General features: G+C 42.3%; 2 protein-coding genes across 3 annotated transcripts; both read right to left on the bottom strand.

Moving 5' to 3' along the window:
* Window positions 1-1818: 1818 nt before the first annotated feature.
* tnfrsf1b (tumor necrosis factor receptor superfamily, member 1B) lies at window positions 1819-14465 on the bottom strand. 2 transcript variants are annotated; one of them, XM_055868189.1, is made up of 10 exons: window positions 14072-14465; window positions 10650-12924; window positions 5471-5576; window positions 5173-5298; window positions 4884-5039; window positions 4699-4792; window positions 4276-4565; window positions 4089-4154; window positions 3910-3947; window positions 1819-3816 (listed from the first exon to the last, which is right to left on the bottom strand). In XM_055868189.1, exons 2-10 carry the CDS (start codon window positions 10725-10727, stop codon window positions 3403-3405), a joined length of 1368 nt encoding a protein of 455 aa, XP_055724164.1. In that variant the 5' UTR covers window positions 10728-12924; window positions 14072-14465; the 3' UTR covers window positions 1819-3402. The 2 variants fall into 2 exon arrangements, with proteins under 2 accessions (XP_055724164.1, XP_055724163.1); XM_055868188.1 differs by having other exon boundaries at window positions 3910-3980; window positions 14072-14464.
* On the bottom strand, window positions 12695-20515 carry si:dkeyp-61b2.1 (tumor necrosis factor receptor superfamily member 21). Its single transcript, XM_055870020.1, has 11 exons — window positions 20161-20515; window positions 19625-19720; window positions 18361-18406; window positions 16314-16418; window positions 15904-16084; window positions 15449-15669; window positions 15056-15298; window positions 14682-14837; window positions 14465-14484; window positions 14072-14255; window positions 12695-12924 (listed from the first exon to the last, which is right to left on the bottom strand). Exons 2-11 carry the CDS (start codon window positions 19682-19684, stop codon window positions 12695-12697), a joined length of 1446 nt encoding a protein of 481 aa, XP_055725995.1. The 5' UTR covers window positions 19685-19720; window positions 20161-20515.
* Window positions 20516-22073: the final 1558 nt, after the last annotated feature.

Below are 22073 nucleotides of genomic sequence, written 5' to 3' on the forward strand. Positions count from 1 at the left end.
CAGTACGTCTCCTCGGGCCGGCGTACATGGCACCAGCCTTACAGGTGGTGTCCCCGGTTCGCCTGCATAGCCCAGTGCGGCTATTCCACCTCGCCGCACTGGCAGGGCTACGGGGACCATTCAACCTGGTAGGGTTGGGGAGGCTCGGTGCTCAAGAGCACGTGTCCTCCTTCACGGTCCGGTAGACCCGGTGCCACATGTACCAGTCCTCCGGTGGCAGCCCCCCGTACCAGGCTGTCTCTCCGGGTTCTCTCTCCTGCTGTTTCCTCCTCTCCAGCGCAGCCAGTGCCTAGACCACGCACCAGGCTGTCTCTCCTTCTCCTCCCTACAGAGCCGTCCTGCCATGACCAGTCAGAGCCGTCCTGCCATGACCAGCCAGAGCCGTCCTGCCATGACCAGCCAGAGCCGTCCTGCCATGACCAGCCAGAGCCGTCCTGCCATGACCAGCCAGAGCCGTCCTGCCATGACCAGCCAGAGCCGTCCTGCCATGACCAGCCAGAGCCGTCCTGCCGGGACCTGCCAGAGCCGTCCAGCCGGGACCTGCCAGAGCCGTCCAGCCGGGACCTGCCAGAGCCGTCCAGCCGGGACCTGCCAGAGCCGTCCAGCCGGGACCTGCCAGAGCCGTCCAGCCGGGACCTGCCAGAGCCGTCCAGCCGGGACCTGCCAGAGCCGTCCAGCCGGGACCTGCCAGAGCCCCTCAGCCGGGACCTGCCAGAGCCCCTCAGCCGGGATCTGCCAGAGCCCCTCAGCCGGGATCTGCCAGAGCCCCTCAGCCGGGATCTGCCAGAGCCCCTCAGCCGGGATCTGCCAGAGCCCCTCAGCCGGGATCTGCCAGAGCCCCTCAGCCGGGATCTGCCAGAGCCCCTCAGCCGGGATCTGCCAGAGTATATCAGCCGGGATCTGCCAGAGTATATCAGCCGGGACCTGCCCCTTGTCCCGGTGTTGCCCCTTGTCCCGGTGTTGCCCCTTGTCCCGGTGCTGCCCCTTGTCCCGGTGCTGCCCCTTGTCCCGGTGCTGCCCCTTGTCCCGGTGCTGCCCCTTGTCCCGGTGCTGCCCCTTGTCCCGGTGCTGGCCATTCATTTAGGGGATGTTAGTTTTAGGGTGGTCATTGGGAGGGGAAGACAGAAGCGGGGAGTGACTATGGTGGTGTGGGGACAGCGTCCAGAGCCGGAGCCACCACCGTGGTCAACTGCCCACCCAGACCCTCCCCTGGACTTTGTGCTGGTGCGCCCGGCGTTCGCACCTTGAGGGGGGGGTTCTGTAACGGTCCTGACCTGTTTTATGTTGTTTTTTGTATGTGTTTAGGTCAGGGCATGTGTTTTGGGTGGGCAGTCTATGTTATCTGTTTCTATGTTGGTTTTGGTTGCCTGGTATGGCTCTTAATTAGAGGCAGGTGTTTTGCGTTCTCCTCTAATTAAGAGTCATATTTAGGTAGGGTGTTCTCACTGTTTGTTGGTGGGTGATTGTCTCCTGTGTCGTCGAATGTATGTACCATACGGGACTGTTTGGCTGTTCGTTTATTTTGATGTCGTCTGTTTCCTGTCCGTGAGTTTACGTTTAGTTATGTAAGTTTATGTTCAGGTTTCGTCAACGTCGTTTTCTTGTTTTGTATATTTGAAAGTGTTTTGTTTCGTGTTGCCATCGTCGTGTTAAATAAAAAGATGGCTTATTTCCCGAATGCTGCATTTTGGTCTGATGATCCTTCTCTCCTCTCCTCGTCCGAGGATGAGGAGAGAGACAGCCCTTACAATTTCTAACCTGAAACGATCAAAGTTTATACTGCTGGTAGAACATGAATATAGGAACGGGATTTCTAAATAAATATTAAACTGCTTTTATTTTTTTTTATTAACAACGCATTTAACACAATAAGGAAGGGAATGGTGTCTACTGGACAGTCCCTCACGGAGGGATGTTGACTGCGGTCAAGTGGGTCGTACTGAGGTACGGATGTAAAAATCCCTCAATCTGCTGTTGTTGCCCATTCAAATTAGCCCCAAGGTTGCCTTGTTAAATCTTGTTCATTCTCTTAAATGAAATACCAATGGCTGTTTTCTCATTAGCTGGGAATGTTATTTGACATGTCTGATGATACAACATACTTTGGTGACATAGTGATCAACCTACTGCATACCCCTTAAAAATATACATTTCTGTGTACATGGTGTGCTATTAGCATGCTAACACTCATTAAGACAGACTGGTAGCATAGCTAGCCATCACTAGCATTCACTGGTTTAAGTAACTTCTGAGTGTAATGGAGTTGACTGGGGACTATGCCATGCACAGTATATATAATTCACGGCATTTGGACAGGAGCTATAATCCAGTTATAATACCCCCCCCCCCCCCCAAAACATGTATGTCGTTAATGCTTGAAATCAGGCTTGGCTACACTGCTTTCAATGGGGAAAGATTGCTTCCGTACTCCGCTCACCCCCCCTTGCGTGAATTTAGTTGAAAACATCACTTTGCTGTGTGTACCTATTGGAGCATCAATCAACTTTTCAACCTTTTTATTACATTCTTTTACTGTAGGCCACTCTAATAATCCAAATATAGTTGCTGGATAATACTAAATCATTATGTGCATAAACTGTAATAAAAAAAGATTTAGTTCCACCAGTAGGTGGTGATAGTAGTATAGAAAAACAAAACCCTTTGTACAAAAATGTCTCATCCATCATTCTTAACTTCTTACTGAGCTGATGTTTTGAATGTATTACTCATATGATCTGTTACCAGTCAGTTGCTGCTTATTTACAGAGTGAAAGCACACGATTCAACAGGTGTAGGCCAAAAACCCCCATAAACAAAGCAGTTTCATTTAGTCTACCATTTCAGTTTGATTAAAATAGAGACAAAAAAAACCTTACTCTGAAAAGTATAGGCATGCTCTCCTCTCATAAGAATACAAATGAAATCTTCTCATGTGGCACAGGCCATAATGAATTCCCCAAAAAGTATGGCATGTATACGAAAGGTTGTTGCCTACTTTTGATGAAAGGTTTTGGGATACCTTGAGCCGTGTAACATTTACAGTATACTTACAACAACATTCACAGTAATTGCATACCTCATTCACTTATCAATAATTCTTCAAACAGTCGCTGACCATCTAAATCAGGTGTTCAAGACTTTCCAGCACAGACAGCACATTATATCAGGGTTTCCCAAACTCGGTCCTGGGACCCTCCCTGGGTATAACTTATGCAAATGTACAAAGTTTGGGAAATCCTACCTGAGGCGCATGAACAGTCATTCTGTCTCTCTCTACCAACACAAAGTCACCACCAGTACGTCAAGTAGCAACCATATAACAACAGAGACAACAGTCATAGTGAAAAAAACATCACTAAAACACAATCTATTGTCTGATCCTCCCCTAGATGCTTCCAGTCCTCATACATCATTTCCAAACTCCTGTACTGCCGTAAGTGTCTCTTTGCAACCCTCTCGCTGTGGCATGTTCACATACACCTCCTCCTCCCTTGATAAAGGGGCCCTGGGGTCAGCTTGTGGTGAGTCTATCTGGGTGCTGGTAGGTCTGGAGCATAACTCATTTCCTATGTCCACAGGGTAGGTAACAGTGATGTTGACATTAACTAGGGGGACAGATGCCAGAGGGCTGGTGGATTGGGGGCTGGGCTGGGGGTTGCTGGCCAGGATGCTGGGCTGTGGAAGGATGGACTGGATGGGGCTTATTGACACGCCCTCCAGGCTGGTGGAGCACCCTGAGCCTGACCAGGTCTTAATAGCATCCTGCTGGGTCTCTGCCTGACCGACATTACTGCAGTCTCCTTTCCCCAGCAGACACTATATAGAGAGAGAGAGATAATATGTTGAAGCTGTTGAAACGTTCTTGCCTCAAACATGCTTTACTACGGTTAAATGGCAAAAAAAACTCACTTTAATGGCCTCCTTCTCAGAATTTCCATTTATATCTTCTGTAGAAGATACACGTATGAACTTAGTGAAGGCTGTAAGAGAACATAGTAAACTTACAGTAGAATGTTGTCCTTTTCATAGCCATGTTTGCAATCAATTAAAGGGCTATTACAATCAAGTGTTTAACTCTAAAGCTTTACCTTTCTTGTAAATGATAGTGCCTGTGATCAGCAGCAGGAACATGACACCTCCGATAGCACCTGCAACTGAAAGATACAAGAGCGAGGGTACAACAAAGTGGTGTAAGTATACGAGACGGCGGTGGAGAAATGTTAAAACCACGAGCGTGGTCTCTGACACGTGGACTATATAGCTGCTTGTATTTACCTATCCAAAGGTCAACGACTGCTGATTTTTCTTCCGTTGGAGCGATGACTCGTGGATCAGAGGGACTAGATGTCAGCTTTGAGCCTCGGGTGGTTTGTACTGTAGACATATCCATGCTCTGTAGACTTGATGTGGTATGCCCTTTACCAGAGGATGGCATTGTGGTCGGTGGGCTTGGAGGTGTGGTGGTTTGGAGGATGGAGACCGGTCGTCCATTTACCTTCGGTTCACACACCGCATCGGTGGTAGCTGTACCGTTAGTCAGTACGTTCCTCCCTTGAGACACACAACTGAGGAGACAGTGTCACAGTCCCATCGTTAACACCAATACTGACAGTCCAAATAATTGCTGAATGTGTGCGTGTCTGTGTGTGTGCGTGCTTGCATGCGTTCGTGTTATGCACGAATGCGCCAGTCACTCACTCTGTGTGGTGCTGGCAGATCTGGGTGTAGGAGAGCTGGTCAGAGAAGGTTCCATTGGGGCATGATGCACAGTCCACATCTGACTCTGCTGTCCCTGAAACATACACCACAACACACAAACACGTTTACTCATACTCTTACAGTGAACAGTGAGCATTCAAACTTCCAATATCCAGCTGTGGTACCTTCTACAGAGACCCCATGACCAGGCTTGCAGTATGTATAACTGGCACACTCCTTACAGTCCGGGTGTTGGTTCAGTACGCAGTACATCCCAGTCCGGCACGCACACTGAGGCTTGGTGGTGCTGGAGCACTTCTGGACATACATCAGTCCTTTGTCTTCACGCATAAAGGAATAAAATGCTCCTTTTTTATTTTTATTTTTTATTTCACCTTTATTTCACCTTTAATCTATTAAAGACTACACACCTATCAATGTAGCTGAGTCACTGGAATAATATAACCCACCCACCTGCTGAACACTTGGAACATCTGAAGCATTTTGAGAAGTAATTAAAGGTCCCGCTGTACTGGCCACTAGGACATGGTTCACACGCCGTGTCTGAGGTAGAGCTGCATTCAACTTTCCGGCGTGTCCCTGTAATGATATAAATGTATAATTTACAGTAATCATCTCAGTACATGTACATTTTACAGAACCTACAGAGTGCTGTAAAAGTATTGTAATGTTTGAAGTGGTCATATTTAGTGCTAAGATTCTAAGGCGTCCTCTCCTCTCAGTTTCATTAGTGTTCAGGACTACACCTTACCAGAAGTACACTTGCTGCAGCACAGGTTTACATCTGTGTTATGGTATTCAGCTGTTTTGTTGCGGCAGGATCCGTCAGAGTCTGGTGTGTATGGCAGAGTGTACACCTGTGGGGACAAGGGGACCATGAAGTGCACCTGATCAGGAGGAGGAGTGATGAGTAACATGCCCCACCAAGAGCCTTCTATTTAAACTTCTAGTACACTCTTAGAAAAAAGGGTTCCAAAAGGGTTCTTCGGCTATCCCCATCGGAGAACTAGTTTTGGTTCCAAGTAGAGCTCTTTTGGGTTCCATGTAGATCCCTCTGTGGAAAGGTTTTAACATGGAACCCAAAAGGGTTCTACCTGAAACCAAGAAGGGTTCTGCAAAGGGTTCTCCTATGGGGGCAGCCAAATAACCGTTTTAGGTTCTAGATAGCACCTTTTTTTCTAAGAGTGTAGAACCTGAGGGTTGGGTATTGTGTCAGCAGAAAAAGAAGACATATTCTATTCTATCTGTCGGGGACTGGGGAATATACACTGACACATTTGTGGTATAGTAATTGTTTGATGAAAAGAAATTCATTGTAGGGCTGCAACTAACAATGATGTAAAACAAATGTAAAAAAAAAAAAAACAATAGGTCTGTCTCGTGTTTGACAGGAAGTGGTTGAGGAGATCGGAGAGATTTACAATAAGTTGTCAAGGACTGGCTATGATGTCTGAATAACAAAGATATGCCGCTGCCAAGGCCTCTTACCATCGTCCTCTCTTGTAGCCTTTTGAAAACAATGGACAGAATGCCTCTTCTGACAGGCATTTCCTTTTCATTTATGGCAGCCATCCAAAACAAACACATCAAATCAGAAAACTGAATCAGAAGTTTTCATGATTTGATGTGTTTGGTTTTGTGGAACACTTGAGTTAAGACTGAAAATAAAATATTGAGCTTTACAAAAACATCAGTTTCTTTTGATGGTGAAATTAATAATGAATTAAATGCTTTTGCACCTAGGTGCTCTGTGCAATATATTTTTTCCAAACAAAAAATTAATCCATTGCTGAAAAAACGAAATATCAACGCTGCAACCATACTATACAGACCATAGGTTATCCAATTTGAAATCATGTCATCCCGAAACCAATACAGATATCTTTCAAACATTGGAGGAAGTGAAGGTGCTACAAAAAATAATATACAAATCATTTATAAGTCATAAGGCTAGTATGTGTGGTATTGATAGGCTATAGAAGATCATTACATCTGGTGCTATGCCAAATTTGGTGCATAGCCCCTTTGCCATGCTTTACATAGCATGCCATTGTCTGATGTATACTTTCAGAAGCATCCAGATTCTTCTTGTGACAGGTTGACATACTTTATTCAACCCCCTGTCCTGGTGCCCCACTAATAAGAAACAATCCGCTGGACACCATTTAAAAGCACAACAAAGTTCAAATGGGAATACAATGTCCGATATTTTGTGATTATTCTATCATTTAATGTGTTATTATCACTGTGCTTGATCTAATAGCACAACCAAATGACCTGGATTGCAGTTGAGATTAGGCTACATTAAAAGTACAAATGATCACTGCTGTTCGAGATTGTGCACAGATTATTATAGCAACTCGGCAGACCTGCGACCTTTGCCCTGCTAACTTGAACATACACACTTCCTATGATGACATAAGAGGACATTTATAGTTAGGCTACAGTGGGCTAACCTCCAAATGTGGCAAAGTATGTGTTACACATTTTAAGCTGGAATAAATACTGTCAAACCTAGTTTGTAAGTCAGCCTTAACTTTAGGCTATTTCGTGTATTACAAAAGTAATTCTGAAATTGTGTTTGGTTGACAACATTTTAAAGGATATCTAATGTTTGGATAGTTACATCTGAGCACCTGGCTTAATCCTGTTCACCTATTCTATTTAGTTAGAGATGTGAATCCAACATACAGGCGTGGGATGTTATTTTGAGCTTGTTTGCTACAGCAGGATCCTGCAGCAAGAGGAAATGTGAATTATTATGTGGATTATAATTAATGAAAAAAATGTTTTCGGTAGGGCAAGTCTGATTTTTTAAAGTGTAAATTACAGCCTTTTTAAAGATCGAATACATTACAAGTTTGCATTTCCTGCTGTGCAGGACAATTCTCAGCCTAAATGACTACCGACCCATAGTACTCACGTCTGTAGCCATGAAGTGCTTTGAAAGGCTGGTCATGGCTCATATCAACACCATCATCCCAGAAACAACAGACCCACTCCAATTTGCATACCGCCCCAACAGATCCACAGATGATACAATCTCTATTGCACTCCACACTGCCCTTTCCCACCTGGACAAAAGGAACACCTATGTGAGAATGCTATTCATTGACTACAGCTCAGCGTTCAACACCATAGTGCCCTCAAAGCTCATCAATGAGCTAAGAACTCTGGGACTAAACACCTCCCTCTGCAACTGGATCCTGGACTTCCTGACGGGCCGCCCCCAGGTGGTAAGGGTAGGTAACAACACATCCGCCACGCTGAGTCTCAACACAGGGGCGCGTGCTCAGCCCCCCCCCCCCGTACACCCTGTTCACTCATGATTGCACGGCCAGGCACGACTCCAACACCATCATTAAATTTGCCGATGACACAATAGTGGTAAGCCTGATCACCAACAACAACAAGACAGCCTATAGGGAGGAGGTCAGAGACCTGGCCGTGTGGTGCCAGGACAACAACCTCTCCCTCAAATTGATCATGACAAAGGAGATAATTGTGGATTACAGGGGCTGCAGTGGAGCAGGTTGAGAGTTTCAAGTTCCTTGGTGTCCACATCACCAACAAACTATCATGGTCCAAACACACCAAGACGGTCGTGAAGCGGGAATGACAGAACCTATTCTCCCTCAGGAGACTGAAAAGATTTGGCATGGGTCCTCAGATCCTCAAAAGGTTCTACAACTGCACCATCGAGAGCATGCTGACTGGTTGTATCACTGCCTGGTATGGCAACTGCTCGGCCTCCGACCGCAAGACACTACAGTACATCACTGGGGCCAAGCTTCCTGCCAAATTGTGAAAGACTCCAGCCACCTTAGTCATTGACTGTTCTCTCTGCTACCACACGGCAAGCGGTACCTGAGCGCCAAGTCTAGGTCCAAGAGGCTTCTAAACAGCTTCTACCCCCAAGCCATAAGACTCCTGAACATCTAGTCAAATGGCTACCCAGACTATTCAAATTGCCCCACCCCCCCTCCCCTCTCCACACCACTGCCACTCTCTGTTGTCACCTATGCATAGTCACTTTAATTAACTCTACCTACATGTACATACTACCTCAACTAACCGGTGCCCCCGCACATTGATCGAATACATTAGAAGTTTGCATTTCCTGCCGTGCAGGACAATTCTCAGCCTAAATGACTACCGACCCGTAGTACTCACGTCTGTAGCCCCCCTGTATATATTGTTATTTTTTACAGCTGCTCTTTAATTACTTGTTACTTTTATCTCTTATTCTTATTCATTTTTTAAAAACTGCACTGTTGGTTAGGGGCTCGTAAGTAAGCATTTCACTATAAGGTCTAGACCTGTTGTATCTGACGCATGTGACTAATAACATTTGATTTGAAAATAGTGATAAAATTAAGATCCTATATCTGTTTCAAGTTAATAGGATATTTACTGTATTGCTAAAGGGATATTGCATTGTGTTTGGTTCTCAACACAACCAACAACCAAATATCATTCCAGTTTGTCTACAAATTACTAACTGATATGTTGGATTCACGTCTTCATCTCAACCAAGATCAAACTTGATTTAAAGTGCATATAAAGTTTTATTTGATCTGATTTAATCCTATTCTTTAAATTTGAGTTTTGGTTGAGATGGAGACGTGAATCCAACATATGGTTTATTAATTTGTAGACAAACTGGAATTAAAGCCAAATTAAGTCAATCGCACAGATTGAACTATCCAAGCAGAAGATACATCTGATATTTGATTGCGTTGACAACCAAACCCAATTTACTATCCAGTTCATCTACAAATTAATCATTTATATGTTAGATCTCTATGTCAAACAAAAATGTAAGTTAAACAATAGGACTAAATCTTATCTACTCAAACTTTAAATCCAGTTTGATATATTCCTATTCTTTAACTTAGATTTTAGGTTGAGATGGAGATGTGAATTCAACAAATGAATGATTAATTTGAAGATTACATTTGAAATCAACCAAAGCTTGAAAACCTAGGGCGATATGTATTGTCTATTTTTAGTTGAACCTTGGGTTGAATTGAAACAATTGCTGTTTTTGTATTTTGGGGTATTTTATTGGGATCCCCACTAGCAGTTGCCAAAGGCAGCTAATCTTCCTGGTGTCCACACAAAACATGAGACATGACATAATACAGAACATTAATAGACAAGAACAATGTTGATGACTTTGCAAATGCTATATAGGCCTAAATAGTATCATTGATGATATGACATAAAGTATGGTTACATTTAATTTGCTCTGTTAAACCTACCTTTTGGAATGACTTTGATAGCAACAGTGAATATATTTAGTTATTAAGAGATCTCTCAATACTTATTCTCATGATATGCCATTGATACATGTAGTAGTCAGCGACAAGCAACAAAGCTAAGCAGTGCTGGGCTTGGTTAAAACCATGGATGGGAGACCAAATTAATACCTGTTAGACAACTCTCCAGTAGTAGCTGCCTAGACTTTAGTTTTTTCTGATAGTGGATATAATGTTGAAGATCTGACTTGGTTTCAAAGGTACAAATTCAACATATTTTACAAGGTTTCTCTATGTTGAAAATTGGTCACAATGATAACATAATCCTTAAATTTCACTCTCAAAACAACAGTTTATGTTGACTTTTTTTCTAATCCTATGTATTTTAAACATATGTTCTGTCACAATACCTTGACAAATTAAGTTGAAAAATCCAAGACAACACAACATTCTCTCGCACACACACAATTCATTGACCCAGATAAGAGTTAACAATCAATGATTCAGGATTCGCTATTTAAAATCAGACTGATGATCTGATCTGATGATCATACAACACTGCAGAGTATACCATTTAGCTAAACATTGGTCAGGCTGCACCAGTTACAAGGACCTGTTTCTCGTTGTCATGGTCGCGTAAAACAACATTCACGTCTGAAGGACACTTACCATGTTCTCAACAGGCTGCACCATGATTGCTAGAAAAATCCTTACTGTAAGAACGCCACTTACAGTCCTCAGTATCATGATTGATTTAACTATTATTGACCCTTTAAGATCTTGCGAAAAAGTCCATACTGAAACCGTATAGGTAGCCGACAGAAGAATGCTCGAATTACAACCCGGAAAAAAGTGCGCGTTTCCTTGAACTGCTGACTAGCTGAGGAAACTGAGGGCGTCTTTGCACTGCAGTAACCTTTGATTTCAATTTCCTCAAGAAGTCCATGTACTGTACCCAAACTGATAATGATTGCAGAGGCAGTGTCAAATAGTAATACTTTCTTTCATTAACCCTTTGTAACACAACACAATAAAAAAAAAAAAAAAATGTTAACACATTTATAGTCAAATCTTATGTTTAAAATATACATTTTTGCATGCTTTTCCATGTTTTGATCAATTTCAGCCATAGGATCTTGTCATTAACATGTTTCTGTTATTCATTCAAAGTCTTGTGTTTCTGTGATATTCAGAGGCTGAGAAATTGGCAATTGAGTTATAGGCGATATGGCAACTGGTGCCATCAGACTTTTAGCTCGAACTTTAGAACGCTATGGACTACACTATTCGAAAAAAAGGTGCCATCTAGAACCTAAAAAGGTTATTTGGCTGTCCCCATAGGAGAACCCTTTGAAGAACTCTTTTTGGATCCAGGTAAAACACCTTTTTGGTTCCAGGTAAAACACCTTTTGGGTTCCATGTCGAGGGGTAAAGGGTTCTACATGGAACCAAAAAGGGTTCTTCTATGCGGACAGCCGAATAACCCCTACGTTTGCAGAAATGTCTAAAAACCTGTTTTCGCTTTGTCATTATGGGGTATTGTGTGTAGAATGCTGAGGATTTTGTTTTATATCATCTGTTTCAGAGTGAGGCTGTAACGTAACAAAAAGTTGGAAAAAGTCAAGGGGTCTGAATACCTTTCGAAGGCACTGTACATCTACATCTGTGCCAAATTTGGTATGTTAATCACAAAATGTTGAGTCACCATTTTCAGCACCACTACTATACAAAAGAGACAATTTTTCATTCCTCCATACTAACACAGAAATCATCGTAAATGGTGTGTTTTGTCAGTAAATACTTGCTTGAAATAGTTCTACAATTTCAGAAGGATAAAAAAAAATTGGGGTTAATCAAACAGCTCATGCTATGGCATAGCCTACGTCACATGCGTTTGTCAAACAGACAAAATATTACATTTGTTCTGTACATGAGTAACAGACAGTGATTAGCTGCACAGTCATAGTCAACTACATAAGTGGTTTCACCATAAAGAGATGACTTGAAATAGTTTGTTCATTTGTGTACATTTACGTCAAGGAATAGACTGGAACAGATTGCTATTGTCTGTTATAAAATCATCTTTCTTCTGTCTTCGTTCTGTAAGCTACTGTACATAGCAATGTCTTGATCATAAATTCACAGAACAAAGGTTATAACCAGTGAACATGGCTATGTTTGAGTTTAAATTGTCCAGACAGTCCCTGTATTACATTACAATGGAAATTGTAAGCTCTTCACACGCCAAACCCTACTTGTTACATAGGTTACTTCCCACCTCATATGCATTTCTTGTCTTCACTGTTTCTGTGGTTGATACACGTACTCTCACACGATCTGGCGCCATTGTGTACATGTACCCAATCATGGGAAACTCCGACTCACAGTGTCGACACCCCATATTAAACAGACCATGCATTGCTCTCACATACTGTCCCAACACTGCTGTCACACCAGTGACTTACAGTGAATTTGAAACTGTGCTAAGACTATTACATACAGTTAGAACAAACTGTCACTCTTTCATAATAGAATGACAATGACTTTTGAAATCCTTGTACAGAAGGATGTCACCCAGTCTAACAGTCTTTACAGTAGCAAATAATAATCTGTCTGCATTCTTCCCCTAGAGATGATATTTGATATTGAATGAAGTTGCTCCTCCTCAGGCTTTTTCCATAGTTAATCCTTAATTTCCATTTTTTTTTTAGTTCTCAGTTGCTGGTGGCTGGGATGGGGTATCTCAGCTCTTTGCAGGTCTCCTCCTGTGTACTCATTCTCTCTGGTCCCAGAGCAGTGCCCTCGGGGAGGGGGCAGGAGGACTCCTGCTGGGGTGTTCTGGTGAGGGGACAGCCCTCTACTCCACTCTCCACTTGATCCACCTTCCTCTCCGACTTGTTGAATCCCAGGACAACAGTCCCCGGAGAGTAGATGTAAATGGACCCTGAATCAAACACCAACATTATTCGATTAAACTATTGAAACAGGTGACACATACATTCCTATCTGTTATGCACAGTAAATGCTGATATAAAACCTGTTGAACTTGGTACTGTAATAAATGTACAGAGAGGAAGTGAAAAGCTGGCCTCATTCAGCAGCATATAGACCCCTTTCTGTGTTTAAAAACATTGAGGGCAATGCGCGCAAGTTGGTGGCATAACAAGGGGGAGTTCTTATAGAACGCCAGCAAAAAAAGCCTTTATTTACATATTGCTTATTTGTGCATTTCACACAACTTTTGGATTATAATTGGATTTTAAGGCTCGTATGAATGCCCTGCTTAATATAATGTTTGTGTCATCATCACAAATCAACTGCATTATACTTAAAAAACACTGAAACTTCAACCAATATAATGGCTCTATGGCTAGCTTTTGCTACAGCCTATATCAATGAGCGTTAGCATTATAGCTAACAGCTGCTGCTTCCAAAATAGTTATTTTGCAAAGATCACAACCAAATATAATCTAAGCGACTGTTCATGCAAGAATCAAAACATAATTGTAAGGGTATGAGAACCCCCAAAGGGTATTTTGTTTAGAAGTAATAAAAAAGTAAATTTAGGCTGTGTTTAATGGGCGCAGATGGCGATGGCTTTCTTACTGCCGCCAAGAGTCGCGCGCATCAGTGCGTGACGTCAGTGTGTCATGTACTGGAAAAGAGTCTATACATGATTCTATTTCTATGTGTTGGTTGTGGTTTCCTGTGTATCCTCACTAAATTAACCTCTGACCCTGCTTTATACACTGCAGCACTGCACTGGTACCACTGTGTTTTGGCAGTGATACTTGAACAGGAAGTTTAAACTCGAATAAGTATGTCTCAACTCACAGCCAAACAAAATAACTGGAAAGGGAAATATGAACTCGGACGCAAGTGAGATTAAACAAACTTCCTTGCCGAAGAACAAAATGTTTCCAGACCCGAGTTTTTCCGGACCTTTAGCCCCTTAGTTTTCAGACACGCTAGAGGAAATATGTCTGCCCAAATGTGGCTACACAGCACGCACATAAGATATAGTGTAACAATATGATATCAAAACAGTTTAATAATATCAGTACCAGCGCAGAGCGATGCACTACACTTACCCACTGTGTTGCTAATGTTCTCTCCTCCAGAGTGGTCCACTGTGACCTGCTTCATGACCCCTGGAGGTAGCAACCCTGCACCATCCTGTCTAGGATTTCCCCCAGTCTCCCTCTCCAGAAGATGCTGGGCTTCCAGGTGTGGGTAACTCTCCTGTGGTGGCTGGGCCTGTATATAGGAAGCCATCTGTAGGGCAGCAGGACAATGATGGCTCTCCCACACATTATAGCTCCCTCTTAAACCTACCTTACAAATCTGCTCATCCTAAAGGTAGAGACACATTCTCACACAGTGACCCATTTGACTTTCGAGAAGTCACCGTTTATACTTCTAGCAAAACTGTACAGAAGTTCGATACATACTTTATGCAAATAGAGAATTAGTGCTGTACTCACATTTTTAGCAAATACTGGACCTAAAGGAATATAAAAGAAATCAAGAAATCAAAATGCATATTTTATATGCATGTATACACCACAATGTTTCACTGTCTCCCTCTAATTATTGTAAGTGTATTTATTTACTGTGTTTTATAGGAAGGGAAACGTGGCATATAATCTGATGCATCACTGCATAATGTGTTTGTGTTATCTAACCACTTTACTCGCTCACCTTTCCACTTGTCCATGGACTTCAGTGACCTCTCCCTACAACGGACAAAGTAAACAACCAGCAGCACGACAACCCCTAGTAGCCCACCTATCAGCAACTGCCAAGGGAGATTGGGAGGGCTCGGTCCAGTATCTGTTGTTGAGAGATGAGGTGAGTCTGGGGTGAGCAGAGAAAAAGTAATTAATCCGTGTTATGGAGAGGCAGAGAGACAGGAGCAGGAAGCCTGTAATGCTGAGCATGTCAGCATTATGTTACTTTTACTGAATATAACAGAACCTTTAAGAGCTTATACTAACTACAAATGTATTTCTGAAAGAATTAATCATCTAGTAGAAATGGAGAGATGGGATACTCTAGTCTTCTGAGAACCATACCATTGTCTTCTATGGTAAGAGGACGTGCAGAGGCAGACTCTGGAGGTGAGGTGTTACTGTCCACCTTGCTGGGGTTTCTCCTGGTGGTGAGCTTTGTGTTGGGGTCAAAAGAGCTGTATTCAGTGACTTGTTTCCTAGTTGGGGGGGAGGTAGAGGGCTCGCTCTGGGCTTGGGACAGAGAAGGCCTGGTGAGTAAGGCTGGTGAAGGGTCTGCAGATGTGTAAATTGTGGTTATGGGAAAGGCTGGAATAAACAGAGAATGAGTGTGATTAAATGGCAGGAAAATGAAACCTCTAGTGCTGGACTGGTGAAGCATGTTAAAGCCCTCCAGTGGACAGAGCAGGAAATGCTTGGATTCACTCAAGTGAGAGAAAGCTCTCGTAAGAGCCATACCATCAGGAGATGTAGACCCCACCAGTCCAGATGGGGATGCTATGATGAGGGTTTTTCGGGTGGTGCTGACTCCACTGGAGGTAGAAGAATGAAAGCCTATCTCTGAGCTGTGGACAGTTGGAGGGGCAGTGGTTGTAGGAGAGTTAGGGGAGGTCTGGGCACATACACGATCCTGAGAGGCAGTGCCCTCTGTCACCATGGTCATTCCCTTATGGCCACAACTGGGGAGAAGCCAGGAGAGAACTTGTGAGGTGGTTTATCTAAATGAGAAAGTACAGTGTTGGATACTAGTAGATATAATAATTGAATTTACTGTAAAAGTAGGCCGTGTGTACAAATGACTCATAAATCCAGTAGAGGGAGATACAGCTTAATAGGTCAAGTCTTTATGGTAGGCAGAGAATGTCTGAATCAGTACAGTGCTCAGCACCAGTGCTGTATAACTGTGGACTTACTCTGTGTGGGGTTTGCAGGACATGGTTAGGTTTGGTTTGTTAGAGAAGGTTCCGGGCGAGCACGGCTTACACTTCCTGCAGGTATACTGGACAGCGATGACACAGAAAAAGCCGCTGTCACAGTGGCACTCACGGTTTGAGTCCGGGCCGCATGCCTTCACCTGTGTCAAGTGCAGATCAACTTTGCCCGCAAACAAAGACACACAAACACACCAATTATCTATGAGACAATTGCTCTCAATATGTTGCTCCCTTATTCAACTAATGTAAAATAATGATGGCATTTTATATTAAACTATTGTTACCAATATACATGCTGTATTTCCTTGAGGTAAATAATAAATGATGGGTATGACGTTTAGTGTAGAGGAATGAAAGAACACAATGTAATGCCTAACTGTAAAAGTTACCTGAGCATGCTTCGCTGCAGCGGTCACACTTCGGAAGGCCGTTCTGCGTGTACCAGTATTGGCCATCGGGACAAGGGACACACTTACACTTGTCAATAATGAAGCCTGCAAAGGACAAAAGGCAGGTGTTCACATAGGTATCAACATCCTGATGACACACTTGTTCCGTCTCTGACTCATTCTTTTTCCCTTTCAGTGCATTTATAGTCACTTTAGTATGTACCATGCGTTCACAGAAGTTAGGAGCCATGGAATGGAAGATAAATGATTCCTCAAAGACTGTTCTGAATGTGGAGAGTTGCCTGCCATTACAGTAGACTGACCAAACTTTAAAGATAGTGACTCACGATAGCATACTATATAATATGTGTGATGCCAGTGGCACGTCTTTTCACTGACGGTGTCAAAGAAATGTTGTGGTAGGACGAGATGACAAAAAAATGAAGTTGAAGTGGAAGTACTTAAATTAGCAGCTCGGTTTCCATCCAATGAGGTTTCCACCCAATTAGCCACAGATTTTCATGCAACTATTCCAGAATCCGCATTAAGAAAATATGCAAATTTTTCCGTCAGTGGTGTGGTTCCACCAAACAGACTTGTTGTGGATAAAAATCTGTGTGTGATGACATAGTGCACACAACATTTTCTTTTTAGCTTAAGTTTTCATGTACTGAATAAAAATCGAAAGTTCAATGTGTTTCCATCGCATTTTCAACTCTACCAATAAATAGTTAAATAGCAAATGTGCCTCCTCTGGTCCTGGCAGGTGTGCTCTAGCCAACAACAGCTCAAAGATATAGTGAAGGTAGGCTGTATGGATAGGCTAGTCTACAAGATAAGATTATAATGGATAAGATAATATTTTTATTTGTCAAACGGCAGCCAAGCATCGATCATCATGTCACCAGAATAAGACCCTTGATATTTATTGGAAAGGAGCATCAAGATCACTGGGAACTTTTACCACCCTGTAAAGTTCATCATAACTTTCATCTGTAGCCTAATAAACTGCATGTTTCCCTGAGTCGTAGTGGGAGGACCACAAACCATATCATTGTGTGAATCCAAGTTTACTTCGATATGATGGGCATTTTATCAATATTTACCCATAAAGGAGTTTCACCGCCATTTGTCACATAATACATTTCTCACAAGATCCGACCATGTCGAATGAATAAATGATCTGTCAGCATTTTTAAAAATGTACCTACATTTCCTGTTTCCATCACAGCTATCATGCTTTTTAAAAATAATGTATGACTTCACTTGCATAACAACTGTGGATGGAAATGTGTTTTGTTGTGACAGCAGTATCTCCTTCACACGGACACAGAGAGCTGACTGTGTCTGTTATCTCTAAAGGTCATTTATTTGCATTTCAGTGGGTCAAAACAAGATAAAAGCAGCATTTGTGGCTAGCAAATAAAGGGCATCTCCCCAAATCTATTCCCAATGATGTGACAGACAGACTGTTCAGTCATCACAAAGGTCATCGATGGCTTCCTTATCTATATACTGCATGTGCTCAGCTACTTCCTGTGCCATGAGGTTTCATCACAGGCTCCAGAGTGCCAGTTTCTGACAGTGTAGAATGAAGGATCAATCACTAGATCAGGGATGGGCAAGTGGCTGATCAGGGACGGGGGGGAGAACTCAGTAATAGAATACACAAGGTACAATTCTGACATTTGGTTGTGCATCAGCAGTCACTCAATTAGCCCATGCCTGCAAAAAATAATAGATTGTTAAATTAATCTAGAGGCTAGCTATCTAAACTTGTAGTAAGCATGGTCGTATTACCGACCGGGTTGGGGCCCATTGATTATCAGTTATCATATTAAAAACTGCATCCACCCTATGGCAAAATGTGTAGAATTGCAGGAAATTAGCTGTAAAACTGCTACTTTTTCTCTCCACCCCATGGCAAAATAAGTAGAATTGCTGGATGAAAGCAAGAAGTAAATACACCTTGTAACACTGTGAGACAGGTGTAATCTTTTACCCCACTTTTACTATCTAGTTCAGGGGGGTAAACTGATGGCTTTACCTGGGTCACAGATATGAGGACAGCTGGACAACAATACAGAGGATACCTGGGAGAGAGAGATAGACAGAGAGAGAGAGAACCATGATCATTAGAGGAATCATTACTTTATTTTGCAACAACAGAATATTCCAGTTCCCAGAGTGAAGTCCAGACATGATGTAGAAGACTTACTTTCCCTCAGCCCTCTGGCAGTAATCTCTCATGGACAGACTATGAGCGTCTGACAAAATTACGCTCTAGGTAAACCGAGATTACTCTGCCAGTAAACAGATGATAAACCTTGCAACATGGAAATGCCATGGCCATAACCTATAGAATTAGTTATCTACACTACACCTACACTTCCTGGAATAGCCACAGGAAGGGGAGGGGGGGGGGGGGGGTTGTCTGCCTTACAGATGGCTTTATTGGTCTGCTTATACAGAAGTGCCGGTGCACTACATTTGTGGATTTTTTGTTGTTGTTGTTTTGTTAAATATGTTCAATTCAGATTTTTCAGAAGGTGCTGCACCCTCAGCACCCCTATTTCCAACAGCTATGCTTCCTGGAGGCAAAACCTACACACCAAACAATATCCAGTTCAGAAAAAAGTGACTGTCACAGAATGTACCAAGAAAAACCTGGTAAAACACCGACACAAACAAAAAGATTCACAAGCTATCTAAATCTATAAACTAATAATTAACATTCAATAAACTAATCCCCTGATGTTAACAAAAATGTTATGAGAGCATTCTTGATTTCAGTGAATTAACTGCTCTATAAAACTTTTCACAATACTAGAATGACTACATTTACTGGCAGTGTAGGACAAATTGCAGCCAGGCTCACTAGGGTTATGATAAAAAAAGGTTTCAGTTTCTGTAAGAGCAGTGCCCTAACTTGTAATTGTTTTATGTTCACTTGTTTATTTTCATCTTTCATATCTGAAAAGTAGGCTACACCAATCAATTTAGAAAATATTTTATACTGCAATTTATAACATAAAATATGATATACTACTGTAATTACAATTATAAAAGATGTATCATTAGAACAAATCATAACAGCAATAACAACAATCATAATTACATTTGCATAATATCATAATCAACCACCATCATCATCTCCACCATAATCATAAATATGGCATCATAATTATGTTAATTATCTACATCTCTTATCATCATCACCATCATCATCATCATCATCATAAAAAAACATAAATCACAGTACCTAAACTAAACCCAATAACATCTGTAAAACATACAGTAGGCCTACTTACCAGATTAAAAAGGCAAATTATTCTCAAAGGACATGAGGTAATATGGTGTTGATAATCCATTTCGCACTATAGAGAAGTCACCTGTTTAAATGTAGTCTTTCAAAAGAAACAAACAGAATACAGTTCAAGTACCATGCCTGGTTGAATCTCTGGTCAAGGTGCTAACATTTGCAGCGGAGGTTTTGTTCATGTTCGAGTTTAGCAGGGTTACGTCGTCATCGGGTTGTCCAATAAAGAAGCAGATAAATATAGCGCGCTTGTTGGCCACTTCCACCTTTGGTAATCTCTTGTGGACAGGCGCACGTAACATAAATAAATGGTCATTGGTCATCATTTATAGATGGATACAATTGTTGTCAAAAGTGTTTTTTTGTGCATTTTCGCTAACCTTAACCCAATTCTCCTAGCCTACTGCATAAATTATCCTAAACCTGGTATGAAAAGTACATTTCGACAAAAGCGGTATCCCTTCTAAACAAAACCCTGGTAATGGAGAAATGGTATAAAAATGCCCAGTTGCCCACTATTTTGGTTACCATGGCTAGAAGAGATCTCGGTGACTTTGAAAGAGCGGTCTTAAAGGTGCAAAGAGGGTTCATAAGAGAACGCAGTTTGATCAGGACCCGAATTTGACTGCACGTCATATAATAATGACGCTGGTAAAACTTTGGCGCCCAGAGTCGGTGCCGCACGAGCGCAGACACACTTCGCCAAGCTCTGGACAGTGCTGGTCGTAATAAAGCTAGCTAGCTGATAGAGGCAAACAAAGTTATTCCCCAAAAACATAGCAAAACGACATAATCTGTTTCAGTCGTTATAGTTAGCTAGCTAATTATCTAGCTAAGTGTCATCGTCAAATATTTATAAGACAGTTCTTATTTGATTAATGGTGGTCGGATCCATCTATGTGAAGCTAGCCACAATAAGGATTAGCCACAATCGTGGAATTTTGTCTTCAAAATAAAAGTTTCTCAATTAAAGTCATGCAAATAATACAAATAGGGGAATCATTCCATGATGGAATAGATCATGCAAACGAGGTTGGAATGTTCTTATAAAAATTCAACAAAAGACAATCATTTGTTAATTTGACAAAAATCTGTTGAAATCACACGGGATGTATTAGACTTTAGAATTGCATTGGTGGCATACTTATTTCACTGTACAGCCTTACCTATGGATTGTAGATCAATGACATGGGGTATCAGTCTACTCAATGACACCAAGAGAACCTTAGCGTCATAGCTCTTATTGCGGGACTCTGAAACCACTGTGAATTGAACCACATTTATTGTACCAGTCAACCTACCATGTGTATTGAACAGTATTCCAGAGGAAAAACAATTCAACGTGGATGTTTTGAGCCTGATAACTCTTGAGGAGGACTTTGGGGAAAAAGCACTTAGGTACTGAGAAGGCTGATAACCCATTTCATTGATCCCCAATCGTTAGGTAAGGCTGTATAGTGCAATATGAATGTCAATACGCACAATAGGCTGACTGGGGAGGTGATTTCCCACAGTCCCGCAATAAGAGCTACAACGCTAATATTTCAGTTGTGTTCTCTTGGTGTCACCGAGTAGACTGATACCCCATTTCATTGCTCCACATTCCAACACTCCAACCATGTTTAACAATATCAAGTCTAAACATGGCATGATTTCACCAATTGTAACCTTCTGCATCACTTTCGAAGAGGAACTTTTATTTTAAAGGCGAACCGCAAATTCCACTATTGTGGCTATTCTTTTATGTGGCTAGCTCCACAACACATAACCCGGTCGGGTCAAACCACAGTATAGCAGTCAGATGAAGCAAGTGATTTCAGTGAGAGATACCAGCGTCAGCTGCGTAAACAGTGGAGAGCAGCATACAAAAGAAGCAAGGAGAGGAAAGGAGCACCGAGGAACTTGACCACTCCTCCACAAAGTCCAGATCATGTTCCAGAGCAGTCCCCACAGCCAGGATCTTCAAGGTCAGGACAATGTGCATTGTTGGTCTTTGTGTAGAGTACCGATGTTGAACGTGCAATGGAGATGATGCCAAGCCCGATGAAAGCTGTGCCTTCCACCATGAGAATACACCATGTCATCACCCTTTCTCCCGGTGAGCTGATATCTCGTGATGTCAGCTGCCTTTGTTCAACAAAGAAGGACCTAAACTGCACATGCTTTAACACACAGCACTTCAGTTTCGGGCAGAAGGTCCTGGCTGCTGCAGAACAGCCAGCCAACTAGGAAAATCAACAACCTGTGGACGAAATCCAGTGGGGAGATCCAGGTGTTCTTGGACAGTGGTGTGTAGTGGAATATGATGATAACCTTTATCCAGGCATCATCCTAGGCACGGATGAAATTAGTGTACAAGTGAAATGTATGCATCGTGTAGGATCAAACAGATTTTTCTGGCCTTCTCGAGACGACATTCACTGGTATCAGTTTGATGAAGT

This window comes from Salvelinus fontinalis, chromosome 18, assembly GCF_029448725.1.
Source record: "Salvelinus fontinalis isolate EN_2023a chromosome 18, ASM2944872v1, whole genome shotgun sequence".
NCBI classification, from domain to species: Eukaryota; Metazoa; Chordata; class Actinopteri; order Salmoniformes; family Salmonidae; genus Salvelinus; species Salvelinus fontinalis.

Excerpts from the sequence above, each read along its gene's own strand:
- tnfrsf1b (XM_055868188.1), bottom strand. The coding sequence starts at position 10,727 with ATGATACTGAGGACTGTAAGTGGCGTTCTTACAGTAAGGATTTTTCTA. Across the intron at positions 4,155-4,275 it reads AGTCGTTGACCTTTGGATAG|TTGCAGGTGCTATCGGAGGT; the intron begins GTAAATACAAGC and ends TGTATCTTTCAG. Across the intron at positions 3,981-4,088 it reads CACTATCATTTACAAGAAAG|CCTTCACTAAGTTCATACGT; the intron begins GTAAAGCTTTAG and ends GTTCTCTTACAG.
- si:dkeyp-61b2.1 (XM_055870020.1), bottom strand. The coding sequence starts at position 19,684 with ATGGATTATCAACACCATATTACCTCATGTCCTTTGAGAATAATTTGC. Across the intron at positions 16,085-16,313 it reads CTGCAGCGAAGCATGCTCAG|TTGATCTGCACTTGACACAG; the intron begins GTAACTTTTACA and ends TTGCGGGCAAAG. Across the intron at positions 14,838-15,055 it reads TCTTACCATAGAAGACAATG|ACTCACCTCATCTCTCAACA; the intron begins GTATGGTTCTCA and ends TGCTCACCCCAG.